The 17601-nt window shown below is 32.7% G+C and overlaps 1 protein-coding gene across 5 annotated transcripts in view; it reads right to left on the bottom strand.

Annotated features, from left to right (window-relative positions):
* Positions 1-1006: 1006 nt before the first annotated feature.
* The window catches only part of ARHGAP5 (Rho GTPase activating protein 5), a 79156-nt gene continuing 62561 nt past the window's right edge, over positions 1007-17601 (bottom strand). For all 5 annotated transcript variants that reach the window (XM_025444019.3, XM_035719974.2, XM_025444018.3 and 2 more), the window contains exons 4-7: positions 12691-12768; positions 9518-9649; positions 8741-8846; positions 1007-5184 (exon numbers count right to left, since the gene is read on the bottom strand). In XM_025444019.3, coding sequence (XP_025299804.1) covers positions 4857-5184; positions 8741-8846; positions 9518-9649; positions 12691-12768 — 644 coding nt within the window. In that variant the 3' untranslated portion in view covers positions 1007-4856. The remainder of the gene's footprint in view (positions 5185-8740; positions 8847-9517; positions 9650-12690; positions 12769-17601) is intronic.

Genomic DNA, 17601 nt, shown 5'->3' with positions numbered 1-17601 from the left:
GATTGCTTCTAACTTTACTTATCACTTTAGGGTATTAAGTATAAGGTGGTTTCACTGAATTACAAAGACATTGGATAAAATGAAAATACCAAGAATCTAGAGAAAAGGAAAGAAAACCAAGAATTCCAAATTTAAAATGGGCAAGATCTGTTAAAAACTAGCAAGCATCTAAAACACATTAAATCATTAGAACGAAATATTCAGTTCAAGGTCACAAGAAAATGATCTGGTAAGTATAGATATATATTTACAAGTAACTTGAATGAATTAGTGAAGTAATGAATAAATAGATCAATTGCTAAGCCTACATTCACTTGTTTTGGAGTAAGATTTAATACAAAACAGAAAAAAAACTTGAAAAAATAGGTTACAACACTAGTAGAATCTTAACTAAAAATCACGCAAACTTTCAGGAGAGCCATTATTAAATTGTTCATAATTTTTACCATGTGAGGCAAATAAGATTGAACAGAAAATATGCACTGTGGGAATAAACAAATGTTTCCACAAATTCCATGACAACTACTCAGTGTGTATATTGCAGGTCTTAGCACTACTTGTAAAATGACTAAACCAGAACTACTAGTACTTGCATTAATTTTAAGGTTTATAATTTTATATGTTAAACTCAGTAATACCCAAAATCTTAACTTTGACTATCACTGATTAGCTTTCCAACTCATTCCTATTGCCTGAAAGATTTCTATAAAAAGACTAATATTAAATACTTTACAATTTAAATAATATGAGAACTGTAGACCCCTCCACCTAGACCCACCTTCCCACAAAGATATAAAACTAATATGGAATCAAGCTCATAGGATGATGACAAAGTTTAAATAAACAGTGAATATCCCAAGTTCGTTAGTTAGATTTTAACTATGTTAAATAGATCAGGTACCTGGATAGCTAATGACTAGAAACTAGACATAAGATATTAATGCTTATACAGTTTGCTCAACTAAAAAGATGTTACCATAAGAAATCAATTTTGAAGAGTAGTTCCTTCCACTATTAAATCTTAGAAAACTTTATTTCCAGATGTTTGGTAAATTGAAAAGGCTGCTGAGAATTCCAAGAGTTTAAATACAAAAGAAAATTAAACAAGACCTATAAAGTACTGAAACAAATAAATTGTTCGGCCCAAGAATTAGGCAAGTAATTAAAATGACTGAATTAAAGATAAACACAAAGATTAAAGTCAAACATACTTTACCAGACCCATACAACCATAAAGTTGGGCTTAATGAACCATAAAGAGAAAACAAAAGTATACTCTTCAATGTTAGCAGTCCTGCTAATAAACTAGAATACATCAAAATATTTTCAGGGGCTCAAAAGAGTATCTATCCACAGCTCAAAATTCAGGTCCAGTAACAGCAGAGTCAGAAATCTGAGCAATCCATCTTTTCCTAAAGAGTTAAAAATTGAATTTCCACCAGTATGTATACATCCAAAATAAATTTTGGATTTCCTCTCATGGTATAGTAAAAGCTCAACAATATACTTCCCTAATAAAACTTATGTCATATTGACAAATTTATTTTTATTTTCTTATTTTACGCCAAAAAAGGGCTTTTACCAATGAAATGGTAAAATTAGAGGCAACTATAACTTAAAATTATAGCTTCTTAATGTTTTATTCATAGCATTCTTTATACAGAAGAAGCTTCACTGATATTTAAATTACTGCAGCATCCTGTGGGTGAAGCACAAAATTACATTAATTATAAACAAAGAAACAAAGCACTTTTGACTTTTTAAAATTATATATATATATTTATATCCAGTTGACAAATAGCATCACATTACTTGTATAAAAAACTAAAAATCACCATGGAAGCTAAGGCCTAAATTCTTATCCCAATTGTTCCCTTTTGTTTATATCTAAGAGATATCAGAAATTGAATTCCAGTACCTCGAAAAAGAAAGGTCTACATTATTTATACACAGTATGGAAAATAAAAGCTGCTTTTTGGCTAAGTTAGATTGCTGTCACCTACAGTATATACATCGTAAATGTTGGGTGAGGGGGAAGCACTACTAAACAATTATCATTTCAAATGGAAACGTATTATGCCTGGAATTTTGTTCTAAAATTAATTGTATATTCTGGTGTCTGATGAATAGAATTTGTCCTCCAGTAAGTCTACTAAAAATCTGAAAAGGAGTAGCACTATGCTTCTTTATATTGCTAATCTAGACACTGGTCAAGCACTGAAGCTTAAATGAAACAATGGCAACATGTGTGTAGATGGAATTTTATTTAAAATTGTAAAATATAATGCCTTAATATTTACCCATAATTATGAGACTATCTAATATTCTTTTCATCCTTTAAGTCTCATATATAATATGTCCCTAAACAGTGAAACCTTCCAGTAACTTACCAGAAAAAAAGTTTAATTATATTATTCTGTTCTTAGAATTATTTTCCTAAGATTTAAAAACATATCTAAACCCTTGGCAAAAACAAACGCAATCAATTCAGTGTAACAGACTGAGCTTTCAACTCTACTTTAATTTTCAATTAACTGTAACCTGCAGGTTAACTGAACCAAATGTAGAATTTTAAATGACCCACTACGAAGGTTTTCAAATCAATTATAGAATGCATAGAAAAATGGAGAGAAGTTTTGGGGAAGATGTAAGGTAGTTAATGTGGAAAATGGTAAATGCTATAGTTTTAATAACAAAAATGATACTAAATGTACATGAAAGTTAAATTAACATAGTATAAAAGAGAATAGCTTAAATAAACTGGGATTCACATATTACAATAGCAAAGTCATGACCGAATGAACTGAAGACAAATATAGTTCTGAAAATTCTCTTTTCAGCCTACTTTCAAAAGAAATAGTCAGGCTTTTTTTCCTGTACATAGTTTTGAGCTTTGTCTATACCATATATAGTAGAAAAATAAATTCTTTAGCAACCTAGAAACAGTTTATAAAACTCTTAAAGTTTAATTTTCTTTGCCAGACATGCCAATGTTAAACTGACAGCTATAAATTAAAGCTATATAGACAATAGGTTATTAAGTAATATAGAACAAGTTAAGAATACTACATTTACCGGATTTTTCTTTTTAAAAATTACTGTACTTTCTTAATTCCTGTGTGCTTTGCAATAGGAATAATAGGGACTTTGTTTTCTTAGAAAAGATAATAACACATAAGAGTATAACACAAGTAAGATAATTTATAATATACATGTACTTCAACAGCAGCCTGGTTCATGTTGATATCTTGATCCTGAAGTTAAAATTAGAAGTACAATACCTAGGACGTAACAGTTGGGAAAGACAGTATTTATTTTAGGGGAAAATGAGCAAATCAAACTCTTAGGAGCCTCAAATCTCAAAATGATCTATTTACTATATTACACATAAGACAACCTTAAAATTGCAGTATGAATGAGTATTACAACACGGACCAAAGAATTTCTTCTTTCCTACAGAAAAAATATAACCTAACAATGAAAAACCATGCCATTTTTTTCCAGAAAAAAAAATGGCATGGTTTGTAATAAACCAATTTTGAATGAAGCCTAAAAATATTTACCTATGCCATCTATTCTGAAATTTTTATCCATAATTTAGTGTTCTGGTTGTATCTTCACTAACAAAATGTTTACCCCCAAAGCAGCAGTCATTTACAGCAAATATGGTACCAATGTCAAAAGAAAAAAATTGTTTAAAAAAAAAATGGTGCAAAAGCAGTTTGATTTTAGTACAACATATCACAGAAAAGAATATGAATACAAGTTTGTAATTTTATATATACACACTCCAAAGAGGCTGTCAGTACCCAAAGTATTTTTATTGCTATATTAGCAATGGATTTTTGGATATGTTTTTAAGGGCCACATAAAAATAGATTCAAGGAACAGATTAAATTGAAGTCCTAGATTAAAATGTTTGGTTTAAAGAATTTTCTACAACAAATTTCATGTTTATGTACGAAAAGTTATATAACCTTATATGAAAATGTCATGAAGTATTTTCTACACTATACTAAATGTATTTCCCAAGAGGGAAAAAATTAAAATATCTAAAATATATTAGATTAAGATTACAAGACCATCATAGATCTTTTGAACATGCATCTGTTTACAGAATTAACAGTATACAAGATGTTTATTTCATTATGGACCATAAAGAAATGAGTTGGTGACAACTATCCTTTGCACAACATTATCAACTCACTTTAGCCACAAGTATATCCTTGGTATGCGTGTACAAGAAATATTTTCGTTTACCCCTCATCAAATCATCCACAGGTTTATTTAGAAGATGAAGGTGTAGAAATATGTTAAGTGTATTTTTCTTTCTTTCAAACAACATCCCAAGCATGGCATAAGTAGCCTGAAATTATAAAATACTTAACTGGGCTTTTAGTTATCTACACAGACTGCTAAAATGTAAATTAAGTTGCCCAAATTAGCACATCAAATAACAAAATCAGCCATAAAGCAGGCTGAAAAGCATTAATGTTTCATATATGTGAGTTTTTAAATCATTTAATTTTTATAGAAAAATTTTATTCACAATATAATGTGACAGAAAATGCCACAGGAATGATATACTGATTGCAATAAGGTTGCATGCAACAGCAGCTTTGTATTTTATAGCTATTTTTGTTTATAAAAATTAAACCTCTCCAGTCATGCTTATCACATGGTCTTAGATTTGTAATGTAAGTGAATAAGGAATATCATATATTCAAAAAGAAAATGTCTCATCATTTTGAATGTGTATTACCTCCAAGAAAAATCAAGTATACTACTGAACCCTGAAACATGCATGCCTAGATTTGCTTTTTGTCAATTTCAGGCTGTCTGCAATCAATTCCTACTTATATAATACCAAGAGGATCTGTCTGTAACTGTGGTTGAATCAGCTGAGGTTGCAAGGGTGGTGGCAACTGAAGCGGTACCATTGGTTCCACCAACTGTCCTGGGTTTGAAGGTGGTGGAGGAGCGACAGTGTTCACAGTTTCTACAATTTCTCCATTATAAAAGAAAAACTGACACTGTTGAATGAACGTTTCAACAACAGATTGATGGATCTTAGTGGTAGACAGAAACTCTCGATTTTCAAAATCGGGTCTCATCAAGGTTGGCCAAAAGCAGATGGATAAGTTGTCTGCTGTCATTAGGTTGATTTTATTTTGCTGACTAACCCTGAAATTATGATAGGAAAAAACAATTAGAAACCAATCAAAATCCATGACAATTTAAGTATCCTAGATCTCAGATGATTTAGCTTTATAACCTTTTATCTTACCTTCAAATTTAAAACATTTTTCTTCTTATGTATTCTAAGATGTTCAACTACATTCCAGTAATAAGAGAGCGGTAAAATCCATTCCTCATGAGAACCAAAGATAGTCTTTAAAAATATATTGTACCAAGGGTTTTATAATTTAGAGAAGCCTCCTCAATTTGTTTGAGGAAACAAACAAACCCTTTTTCTCAGAGTATAAAGGACATGTGACAATTTTAATGAGTTTCTGGGAACAGAAACAGAAAATTCTAATTGTATATCCAAATTCCTTGACTATTATGAGAGATGAAAAAGACAAACTATGGTATACCAGCTCTTTGAACTTTGGAAAAAACCCCAATTTTAGAAAAATTTCTCCATCAAATGCTCCAACCAAGAGGCTTTTCAAATTTCAAAAAATTAGTTTCTAGTATTGTGAAAGAATCTTCCAACCATTAAATATCTTGTACCTTGCTACAAATTTAATTTGAAAGACAACAGTTCACAGGAACACATTTCACCTTGAAATTCTTAGGAATAATAATTTATAAATGATCATACAGTATTAACAGATTTATATCTAGTTTCTTAAATATGTGAACAAGCACTTCTATCACTGTCTATAATAAACAAGGAGCATACGAGGCAAATCTTGAATTATAACTAAAAATTATTAAATTGACAAAGAATCTTAGTATTTTTATCTGACCCTCTTATTCCACACATAAAGAAAACAGCCTGGTATGCAAGGTGGTGGGAAAGTTTCATAATTAAATTTGCACATCAAAATATTTTAAATATAAACCAAAGAATCCCCTCTCCTCAACCATAGGAACTGCTCATGTGAGGTAAAATATGTGCCCTAAAAATATGTGTTCTATGGTAAAAGATATTACTATTTGTTAAGAGACAAAATAAGAATATTCAGAATAAAATTAACCTTTTGTTAAAATATAGTGGGTTCATTCAGGTATTTCTATGCAGTAGGAAAATACAGATTCTGAAAAAAGAAAAAAAACCTATAGAGTTGAAAGACACAAAGGTATGGGTATCAGGTCTAACTGCTGGGTAAAAAATTATAAAAGAAAGGTACCAAATAGGAGATGAGAGTGGCCAGAGAAGGCTTCTTTGAAGAGGTAATGTTTGAGTTAAGAGTGATGGGCAATTGGTAAAATGGTAAGAAGGAAGGGTAACTCAGTCAAAACAGTGTTTTCTCTCAGAACCTCTTGGAGGGCTTGTTAAAGCACAGACTGATAATTAAGTCTGGGATGGGACCTGAAAATTTGCATTCCTAACAAGTTCTTTTTTTTTTTTTTCCTAACAAGTTCAGAGGTGATGCTGCTCCTGCTGAGGACTGCATTTTGAAAACTGAGGCAGTCACACTAAGATGTAATGATAACACAAATTAATACTTTTAATTCAGTGCTATTAGTTAAATACAGTTACCTAGTGTGTGCTTGGGGGAAATGGAAAGAAGGTATAACTGAAGAACTTAGAACTAGACCACTTTAACAGTTTTTTATTTAGGGTATAGCATGTTATTCAATCAAAAGAGATATTTACAGAAAGATCTCAAAGGAGAATCAATAGGAAAACTGCCATGGAAAGAGCTTAGTTACAAAGAAACCAGAGTTACCTAAATGAGAAATGATTATGGCTAACCTAAAGCAGTAGCAGAGGAACAAGAAGGAAATTTAATTAGGAGAAAAAATGGATTTGACACAGTAACTCACTCAATATGGAAGGTGAAAGAGAATGTAACAAAAAAAGTAACTGTATGGATTAGTTTTTGCAATTTGTCAATCATCCATTACATATTATTTGTCATTTAACTAGATTTTAAGTTCCATGAAATGAATGAATGCTTCATTCACTTGCTATGTTCCTAGTGTATAAGAATATCTGGTACACAGAGTTCCCATTACACTCTAGTTGATTATTCCTTTTAAAATTTAAGTCTGATGATGTTATTTTCTCTGCTCTACTCTCCAGGGGTAATAGGCATGCAATGCTATTTTCAATGAGAAAGTCTCATTCCTCACCTCTTCATAAATGTCAGTTGAAGTCAACAGTGTGCTTAGTGACATACACTCATGAAGCACCTTTATCTTAACAGTAAAACATTTTGAGGATTAAAGGTAGTCCCTTACACTCTGCATAATACTGTCCTATATGACCTCATACTATCTCTTTTCCCTTTCTGACCTTAATTCTTACTCTGTCAATCCTTTCTCTCTACTGGAATCACAAAGTCCTCAGCTATTCTGCAACATTTCACATGTGCTTTTGTGGTGTGGCTGTATTACTGAAGCCAAACATGTAACTGTCTAATAGTACTGACTGTGGGCTAGCACCCTGATTCTTTGAACATGCTTTTCCCTGTGTTTTTTTCTTTATTCTTTTTTGAAGTTCAATTCTTACTTGAGCACTTTAATCTGGCCAGACAATAATATGGTCACCAACCATCCTTACACTCCGTATTAGGTAAGGTCTCCGAGTACCATGTACACAACTGTTATCATACCAAGAACCACTTGTAAAAAAAACAAAAACAAAAACAAAAAAGAACCACTTGTATGGTAATTTTTAAAAGATAATATATTCCATGTCAAAAGATGACAATTCCAATTATATGTCAATACTAGTATGCTGGTATTTTCTCAAGGAGGGAGACTTCAAAGACTGGTTACTAGAAATGTTCATTTAATTTTATACTATGCTGACTGCAACAATGAACCTTTAAACACTGGTTAATATTCTCTTTTAAGAGGTATAAACTGAAATGTACTTGGGTTCCAGCATTGATGTTATTAGTTATATACTAAAAACAAAACAAAACAAAGAAAAACAAACTTCAGTTCGTTAAAGTGTCAAAATATTATGAAGAGTAAACTTTTGAAAAATTAGCATAAATATTAATAATTCTATTTAGTCCCAAGAACAATTCTGTGAGGTGTTATTTTTCTCATTTTTATAGTTGAGAAAATGAAGACTTAAGCAAGGGAAAGCAACACAGTGATAGAAAAAGCAAATGAAACCTCTTAATAAGACGGGTTCTACTCATAAGATATGTCATTTATTAATTATATGACACTGAGCACATAACTTCCTTCTTTAAACCTCAATTATTCCAACTTCAGATAGGTTAATTTGTTTTTTTATTTAAGAGTCATTCCACATCTGAAATTCTAAGATTCTATAGTAGAGAACTGTTGAATAACAGTAATAAAAAAACAGATAAAATTTACCTATTATATTATTTATATAATCATTAAATTAGGATAACATACCTTTCTCTAAACAAACTGATGAAAATCTATTTTAAAAATCCAGAAAAAATAGAACCAAAATTGAACTGTATGTTTAAATTAGCTTGTGTCCTTTTGTCTTATTACTTATCCAATTTATAAAGTCTGAAGTTTGAAATTTATAGTGCATTTGTAAAAATAAAAATAAAAATAAAAATAAAAATACCTGTTTAGATGTGTTATTACATATTTGAATACATCATAGTTTACAGGATGAAATTTCTTAACAATTTCTTTCAATGCATGAAGACGTTCTGTTTTATCCGGGATTTCTGTAAAATTAAAGTAGTTGAAACTCATATTTAAAAATATTTGATAAAGCTTCCTGCTCTACTTATTGTAAAAGACAATGAATAATCTGTTTGAAGCACATTAGGATAGGTAAACAAAATGTTCTAAAAAAACTGCTAAATACATTATCATCTATTACAACAGCTTTTCTGTAAATAAAGCTAATCACAGAAGGTTGAAGTGACTCAGAGATGGTAAAATGGGAAATGGTAATACTGGGTAAGTACCTATTTTCCTACCTTACTTTTTCAAAAAATGACTGAAGATATGAGACTAAAGTTAATTTTACTTTAAAAAGTCTAAATACACATGTGTACACACCATACATTGGCTAATATTTTACTGAAATATCACAGATACATTCATTTGAAGAGTTCATTTAATTTCCTTACAAAGCCTGAGTTTGGATCAAAAATGCAAATTGCAAATTTCTAGTACAATGATCTTCAAACTTGTTGGAGCATTGAGTCACTTGAGAACAGCTAAAACTAAGTATTCCTGGGAACACTCCCTAACCCAAAGAGTCTTATAAGCTAAATTTTTATTAGCTACACAGTCTAGCGCATGACTGATCTTAATATATAGCAATAAATATATAAAACCCACGATCATCAACCCCTGCAAGGAAAAAAAAAAGAGGCTTATAACTTACTTGCTGCTTCCAATAATTCTGGATGAAGAGAATATGGAATTAAAGGGTCTGGCAGATCTGCGAAGAAAGCTTTAAGAGCTCCAGCTACAGCATTTACTGTTACTTCCATTGATACCAGACTGATACTATGATCTATAAAACAAGAATTTAAATTTATAATTTATATCATAAAATTTTAATTTATCATAAAAGAAGTAAGCTAAACAGGTACTTGTAGATCCAAAGATTTTTAGAATCTTCTCATCAGCCATGTTTCTTTATAGGCTGATTCATCCCTCTGCCAATGTTTTATTTTTTTTATTTTTTAATTTTTTAAAGATTTATTTATTCATGAGAGAGAGAGAGAGAGGCAGAGACAAAGGCAGAGGGAGAAGCAGGCTCCATGCTGGGAGCCCGATGTGGGACTCGATCCCGGGACTCCAGAATCGCGCCCTGGGCCAAAGGCAGTGCCAAACCGCTGAGCCACCCAGGGATCCCTCTCCCAATGTTTTAATATAAGTTTGCCTGACATAAGGGAAGAGAGAACCAAGTAAGAAGCACCTTCTATTACAACAAAAAAATGCTGTTAGGCTTATTAGTATGTTTAAGAACATTAGCTTTCACTAATACCTATCTTTTAGAATATTTTGTTTACATAAGCTGTTCAAAAGAGCCACAAGGAAACAGAAAGACAAAAGACAGGAATCAAGTATATAAATTTGAATATAAATAAGCATCTAAATTATACCTTCTAAAGTTTATACTTAATTTTTTATATGAAATAGTTTAATTTCAAAACTTATCAGTGAAGTTTTGACTTAAAAACAAGAATGGAACATACTAAAGGCGTGTCATAAGGTTAATTTGCTACTAAAAGAATCGCTTTTTTCCTTTTGTAAGTACAACAGATACTTACGATAGAAAATGTACAAACACAGACCAACAAAAAAAAAATTTACCCCATCACCTAAAGACAAGCACTGTTTATATCAGTGTATTTCCTTACAGCCCTTTCTACTCATTAAAAAAATCAACAAAACAAAACCACCAGACAAATCATAAATACATTTTATACTGGATTTCATTTTTAAGGCATTACTTAAGATTATTAAAATTTCACAGGCAACTTTTAAAAACTTTACTATGTGCCAAAAAACATTTAATTGTAATATAACTGGAAATTTGAAAGTACAGTACTAAAGAATCTACATATATCCTAACCCATTATTAACCTTTTGCCCTAAATAGTCTTAATGACCACAAAATATTCCCCCAGATTTAACAATTTATGTAACATTTTATTACTGAACATCTGGATTTCATTTAAATACATTAAAGATGCTATGATAAACACTTGTGTTTTTTTGTCTTTTTTAAAAAAAATATTTTATTTATTCATTCATGAGACACAGAGAGAGAGAGAGAGAGAGAGAGAGAGAGAGAGAGGCGCAGAGACACAGGCAGAGGGAGATGCAGGCTCCATGCAGGGAGCCGGATGTGGGATTCGATCCCGGGACTCCAGGACCACGCCCTGGGCCGAAGGCAGGCACTAAACCCCTAAGCCACCCGGGGATCCCCGTTATGATAAACACTTGTATATACTAAAGCTTATTTTCCTAGGCTACATTCCTTGTAACAATAGCTATTTGAAGAATATTTAATATGCTGTGTCCCACAGAACACTCATTATCTCGTTATTCATCATAGTTCCTCTAATCACTCTCATTCTAAATATGAAAGAATTAGAAAACTTAACTTCCCTATGGCACAAAGACAGTAAGTAGCAGACCAGAAAACAAAACCAGGAAATCTAATTCAAGAGGCCCTAGTATTAACTACTACCCGTTCCTTCATTACTATAATTGAAATCACACAAATTTGATAAAGTCTCAACAGATTTCCCAACAAAATCTTTTTTAAAAATGAAGTACTATATATACAATACACTTTCAAAGCAAGGCAAACACACACCACTCAACAATGGACATTTTGCCATTTCAACACACACAAATCTACATTTTATGTAAGTATCTAGTATTCTACTTATAAGCACAATGGGTAGGCCCTTTCCTCCTTTTAAAAAAATTTCAGATAATGCTGCAATGAATGCTTTTTTCAAGTGTATCTTTGTAAGCTTACACAAAGACTTCTGTAACATATTTATAAATGGAGTTTCTCTAGCAAAGATATCTGAATTTTAATAGATATACATGAATTGCCTCTTAAAAGGCACCTACAACCAGGAGTGTAACATACCTGCTTGTCTATACTCTGTCAACAATCTTTTCACTGGTAATAAATCAAAACCAAATGTTTCTGCTTTTTTATATCTACATCATAGAGACAGAGCTTTTCATATGCTTGTTGATCACTTTCTTTGATGTGAACTGCTTAAAATCTAGCCTAGATTATATTCCACACCTTCCACAAATTTATAGGCTGTCTCCTGATTTAGGTTTTATCCACAATTTCACAAAGACTTTTTACATTTTTAGGTAGTCCAGTTTATCACCTTATTTATGCTAACTTTCATATCAAATTTAGGCTTTTCTCTACTCCAGGATTATAAAAATATTTGCTCCTTTTTCTCCATAATATTCTGTTTTCATTTTTTGTATTTAAAACTTTGATTTCTTATAGAATTTAGAGTAGGGAGTTCAGTTTTGTTTTTATTTCTAATGGTTAGTTGGCCCTACAGCATGAAAAAAAAAATTTCAATTGCATCTTTAAATAAGTACCATCTGGGGATCCTGGGTGGCGCAGCGGGTTAGCTTCTGCCTTCGGCCCAGGGCCTGATCCTGGGGTCCCGGGATTGAGTCCCACACTGGGATTGAGTCCCACATCAGGCTCCCTGCATGGAGCCTGCTTCTCCCTCTGCCTCTCTCTCTCATGAATAAATAAATAAAATCTTTAAAAATAAATAAATAAATAAATACATACATACATACATACATACATACCATCTCCTGATATACAAAGATGCTAACCCTAACCCTATTGCTTTTCTAATTCTGGTAATGGATTTATAGCTCTTCTACTTCCTGACTGTGGTATGTATTCTATCACACACTTCTAATCCTGCTTCAAAACTCTTTCCCCTCAAAATCCTGTATCCTTAAAAACCCAATCTTCCTACCATGGAATTTCAATAAGGAAAATAATTTTTAAAAATGATTTTATTTTATATATCTTACCTTGATCAAACTGCTTTTGAATATTGTCTTGATCTGTTTTATTTCCACTAACACGGTAGAGTCCTTCAGTACATAATCCTAAAGGAATAAAGAAATACATAAGCTTTTATACCTACATACATATCTACAACAAATATATTTAACCTTATGTGGATCTCTTAGTGACTTACAAAAACAGTTAGTAAAATATTGTTAAGAATTTAAATTTTTCTTTGGCATTTCTTTTTAAATTCTCAATGGACTACTTTTTCTGTTAAATTATTTAGGATACCTAGTTCCATGCAAAATGAAAAAACAAATTTCTCCCTATTTCTTCCACCAAATACAGCTAAAATTTCTGAGCACAATATATAAAAAGTTAAAAGACTGTGAATGGTGGAGGGAAGGTGAGCTATCTAATGACCTTGGAACTTGAAGAATAGGACAATGAGTTCTCTGGGTTTTCTTTTAGCCACTTAGGGTTTACTGGACTGGATAACAGAAGCCTGCAATCCAGAAATACCAGCTGAACATAGGCAAAAAAGAAAAAGAAAAACAAAGTAACAGAAAACCTACCACAAGAGAAGCCTGGTCTCTCTAGTGAAAGGTATAGCCTTAGGAAGCAAAACAAAACAGACAAAGAAAGCAAGCAAGCAAAACAAAACATTTTTTATTATAACTGCCCTCCTCTGGCCAAAGACCGTGAAACCCATTCCTCACATTTATCAGTTGTGACCAAGTAGGGAGATTAGAATTCCACTTCTGCCCAGCAGTAAGAAATGCACCCTTCCACCCTCCCTAAAGTGTCCAGAGGGATGAATGGAGGCTAGAATCCTGAGGGAAACTACCCTCCCCACCATGGTAATGTCAGCAGAGGCCAATAAAAACCAAGTAGGACAACTGGACTTCCATCCCAAACTTGAAGTAATGAAGCAGCTCTCCTTCCCCTGCTGGTGCAGTGTCAGAAGAGGCCTGCTAAAACAGAAGATCCAAAGTCTCATAGCATAATATCCAGAATGTCCAGGATACAATAATAAAGTTAAAATCATTCATCATACCACAAACCAAGAAAATCTGAACATGAGTGAGAAAAAATAATTAACAATTAACACACACAGACCTCAGTTGTCTAATGATCTGACAAGGATTTTAAGGCAGCTATCATAAAATACTTCAATGAACAATTATAAACACACCAAAAACAAAAAAACATAAAGTTACAGCAAAAAATCAGAAATACAGTAAGAACTGGAAATTTTAGAAGAAATAACAGAACCAGAATGGAGATGAGAGAGTAATGAATGAGTGATTTTGAAGATAAATCAATAGAAATCAAAGAGTCTTAACAACATAAAGAAATTATAGTGGAGGGGGGAAGGGGAAGAAAGTCTTAGGGACTTGCGGGAAAACAAAAAACAAAAAACAAAAGATCTAACATTTATGTTACTTGCCCAAAGATCTATAGCTAGTCTCTAAGTTCAATAGGAAGTTCCTCAAAGTACTTCTAAAAGACACTCAATTTGATAAGGCATTGTACCCTTCTGATCACAGGGGTAACAACAAACCCCCCCCCCCAAAAAAAACAATCAATGAAAAAACAGACTATCTCAAACATTCCTTGACCAATGTTACAGCTTTTTTTTTTTTTTTAACGTTACAGCTTTTGCATGGGACAATTGTATTATTAATTCCTTCTCATATCTCACCTAGCTATTAGAATTATTTTAGTCTTTACAAAGAATACACAATAGGAAAGGAGAACGAAGTATATCTCATGCTGGAGGGAAAAGTTAATATTCAGAAATCCATGAACATAATGAAATCCCTTTCATATGGCATAAATCCAATGACAAAAGTTTCATGGGCTAAAGTTCATTTTTAAATGTCATAAAATCTTACTGACACAGTCAACATGAATTAATCTGTAATGAATGAAAGAAACTAGACACAAAAAATTTATCTTGTATGATTCCACTTATATCAAGTTCTAAAATAGGTTAATACTTAACCTCTAAGTGGAGGATGGGGGGAATCAGAAGAGGTTATCTTGGGTGGTTGGAAAACTAACTGGGAAGAGACATAAAGGATGATGAAAATGTTCTGTATCTTGACAAGTATGTGGATGGAACAGGGGTATCTATTTGTCTCAACTCAATCTAAGTGTACCCTTAAATTTGGTGTACTTCACTCTAGGTAATTGGACCTTAAAAATTTAAAGACAAAACACACACACACACACACACACACACACACACACACACACACACAAACCAAACCAAACCAAACCAAAAACAAAACAAAACAACACCCTGTGAGCACTGGCTCAACTCTACTTAGTAGGTTTCAAATCTAGAGTATAATGTACACTTTTTGCATATTCCAGACCTGAGCCAATTAGTAAATATGTGGAGAATACAAGGAGTAACAATTCTCACTGTTGGAGAAGAATATTACTAATAACAAAAGGGGAACTAGAATTATATGTACTTTGTGGCATTAGACTGAAATTGAAGGTAACAGTATAAATTCACAATTTTTAAAAGACTGCTACAGAAGAAAGTACATATATATATACATACATACATAATACATTTCTTAGCTTTCCTAGCTTCCTCTGCTAATAAGATGGTTGGTCATAAGCAGCCCCAATATTGGTTTCTAAATACCATTCTCTACCAAAACAAACCAGAGCAATCTGGAGCAAAGGCTGATTTCAAGGATGAATCAGGAAAAGTATATAAGCCATGCCTGGTACATTTTGTACCAGAAAACTGAGAAAGTACTTAAAGAATTATGGGGACATATCTTAAGAGGACACAGAAACCATGAAGGAGCCTAAGCTATGATGATCTGAGTAACAAAATATATATAAACCTTAATGGATTATAACTCACTGACTATATAAGAATGAATCCATATCAATATAAATAAATACAAAGTTAAATAAAATTTTAACTTCAGTGAAGAAGTCCTGGCAGACATCACCAAATAATCAAAATTAGTATCACCTACATTGAGACAAATTGACGTTCTGTCTCAACAGATATGATGTACTTAAAAGACATATCATGGCAGTGGTATTTCTAACAAAAAAGTATAATTCAAATTTAATAATGAGGAAACATCACACAAACTCAAACTGCGGAAGAAAAGAGGAGTTCATTTATATGGTGAAATGTCAACCAATAAACACAGGAAAAATGACAGAGATTTTTAAAAAAATCAATGAAAATTAAAACTAGTGGCTAAAAAGTCTGATGATAATTTCAAAACTTTTGAATTAAAGGGGTTGAAAAAGACATGAACACCAAATGAAATGTACCTAAATTAAATTATATCCTAGATTGCCCCTCTTATAAAGAATTACATGGCCCAAAATGGCAATAGTGCTGAGGCTGGCAACCCCTGACATAGTGATAAGCATTTAATATTCCTCACTAAATGAAAATTTTAAGGTACTTAATCACACATGCTAAAAATCTTGCCTTCCATTCACTAATAACTAAACGATGTAATAAAGAAATAAACAACTCATTTATTAGATGTGAATTACCAAAATTTCACTTGGACTTAAATCACCTAAAGTTATCTATTATAGGCCTCCAAACAATCAAGGCATTAGAAAGCTATTACAGGGACAACAGGGTGGCTCAGTGGTTGAGCATCTTCCTTTTTGGCTCAGGTCGTGATCCGGGCATTCCAGGGTCCTGGGATTGAGACTCACATTAGGCTGCCCATAGGGAGCCTGCTTCTCTTACCTATGTCTCTCCCTCTCTCTGTGTGTCTCTCATGAATAAATAAATAAAATCTTAAAAAAAAAAAGAAATCTATTACAATATTCCAAAACTAAATATAAAAATTTAGAAATTTAGAATAACTTTTACAAATATTCTTTTTCTTTTATTAGAAAAGTACCTAATCCTTGAGCTGTACAAAGTTCTTGGTATCTGAAGTTTTAAAATGGTCTATGTTCTACCCAAATTGCTAATATAGGATATAAAACAGGAGTTTCGCAGCCTGTTTCTATATACCTTCAGGTTGAAATAATCCTAAATCATAAAACAGATTACAAAGTGTACAGGAAAAATAAGCTGGGTACATAACCCATACATTAGAAAAATATGTCCATGGGGAATGGCATCAGGAAGAGATGGAAATGGGAATCTGAGGGCTTGGTTCCTCCAGAAAAGCAACTAACGAGCTGTCAAAAAGTGTCAGAATCAATTTTTGCAGAACTCTGAAATTTACTAAAAAAAAAAATCAAAACTACTAGAAGGCTTGCTGAAGAAAGCAGCGTGTTTGTTTGTTTTAAGATTTTCTTTATTTGCCAGAGAGAGAGTGAGAGAGGGAGAGAAAGAGAGAGGGAGAGAGCAAACAAGCACACAAGCAGGGGGATGGGGCAGAGGGAGAGAGAAGCAAAATCTTCAGAGCAGAGAGCCTGACACAGGGCTTGATTCCAGGACCTGAAGGCAGTTGTCTAACTGACTGAGCCACCCAGGCACCCCAAGAAAGTAGCTTTTAATTGTTCATCTGTCATACTCCTATACTTCAGATTCGTAACAGCCATAAGATGCTGACTGTGCTCTGGGCAAAGGTTGCAGGTGCCAGAGGGAGCAATACAGATCTTATTCTCAAAGAATTGTGGTGGGTTTTCACCTACCTCCCAGATGGAACAGCACAAGGGCATGCTTAGGTTTTACTCAACTAGAAGTGCTCCAAAGGAGGAGGTGGCTTCACTGGTGTTTAAAGGCTTAAGTGTTGGCTGTAGCAATTTGGAGAAAGGAAAAACAGGACCAGCAATGAGAGGGAAAGCCTATGATGGAAGATGTTGGCAAGGGAGACTACAGCTTTTAAAAAGCTCCTACATATAGTGGGGAATCAAGAAGCCCACATGCATGCCCAGGGCTGGATACATCCTCAGAAAATACCTAG

This window comes from Canis lupus, chromosome 8 (assembly GCF_003254725.2).
Source record: "Canis lupus dingo isolate Sandy chromosome 8, ASM325472v2, whole genome shotgun sequence".
Taxonomy (NCBI): Eukaryota; Metazoa; Chordata; class Mammalia; order Carnivora; family Canidae; genus Canis; species Canis lupus.
The sequence above is the reverse complement of the archived record's forward strand: the minus strand, read 5'-3'. Positions and strand labels throughout refer to the sequence as shown.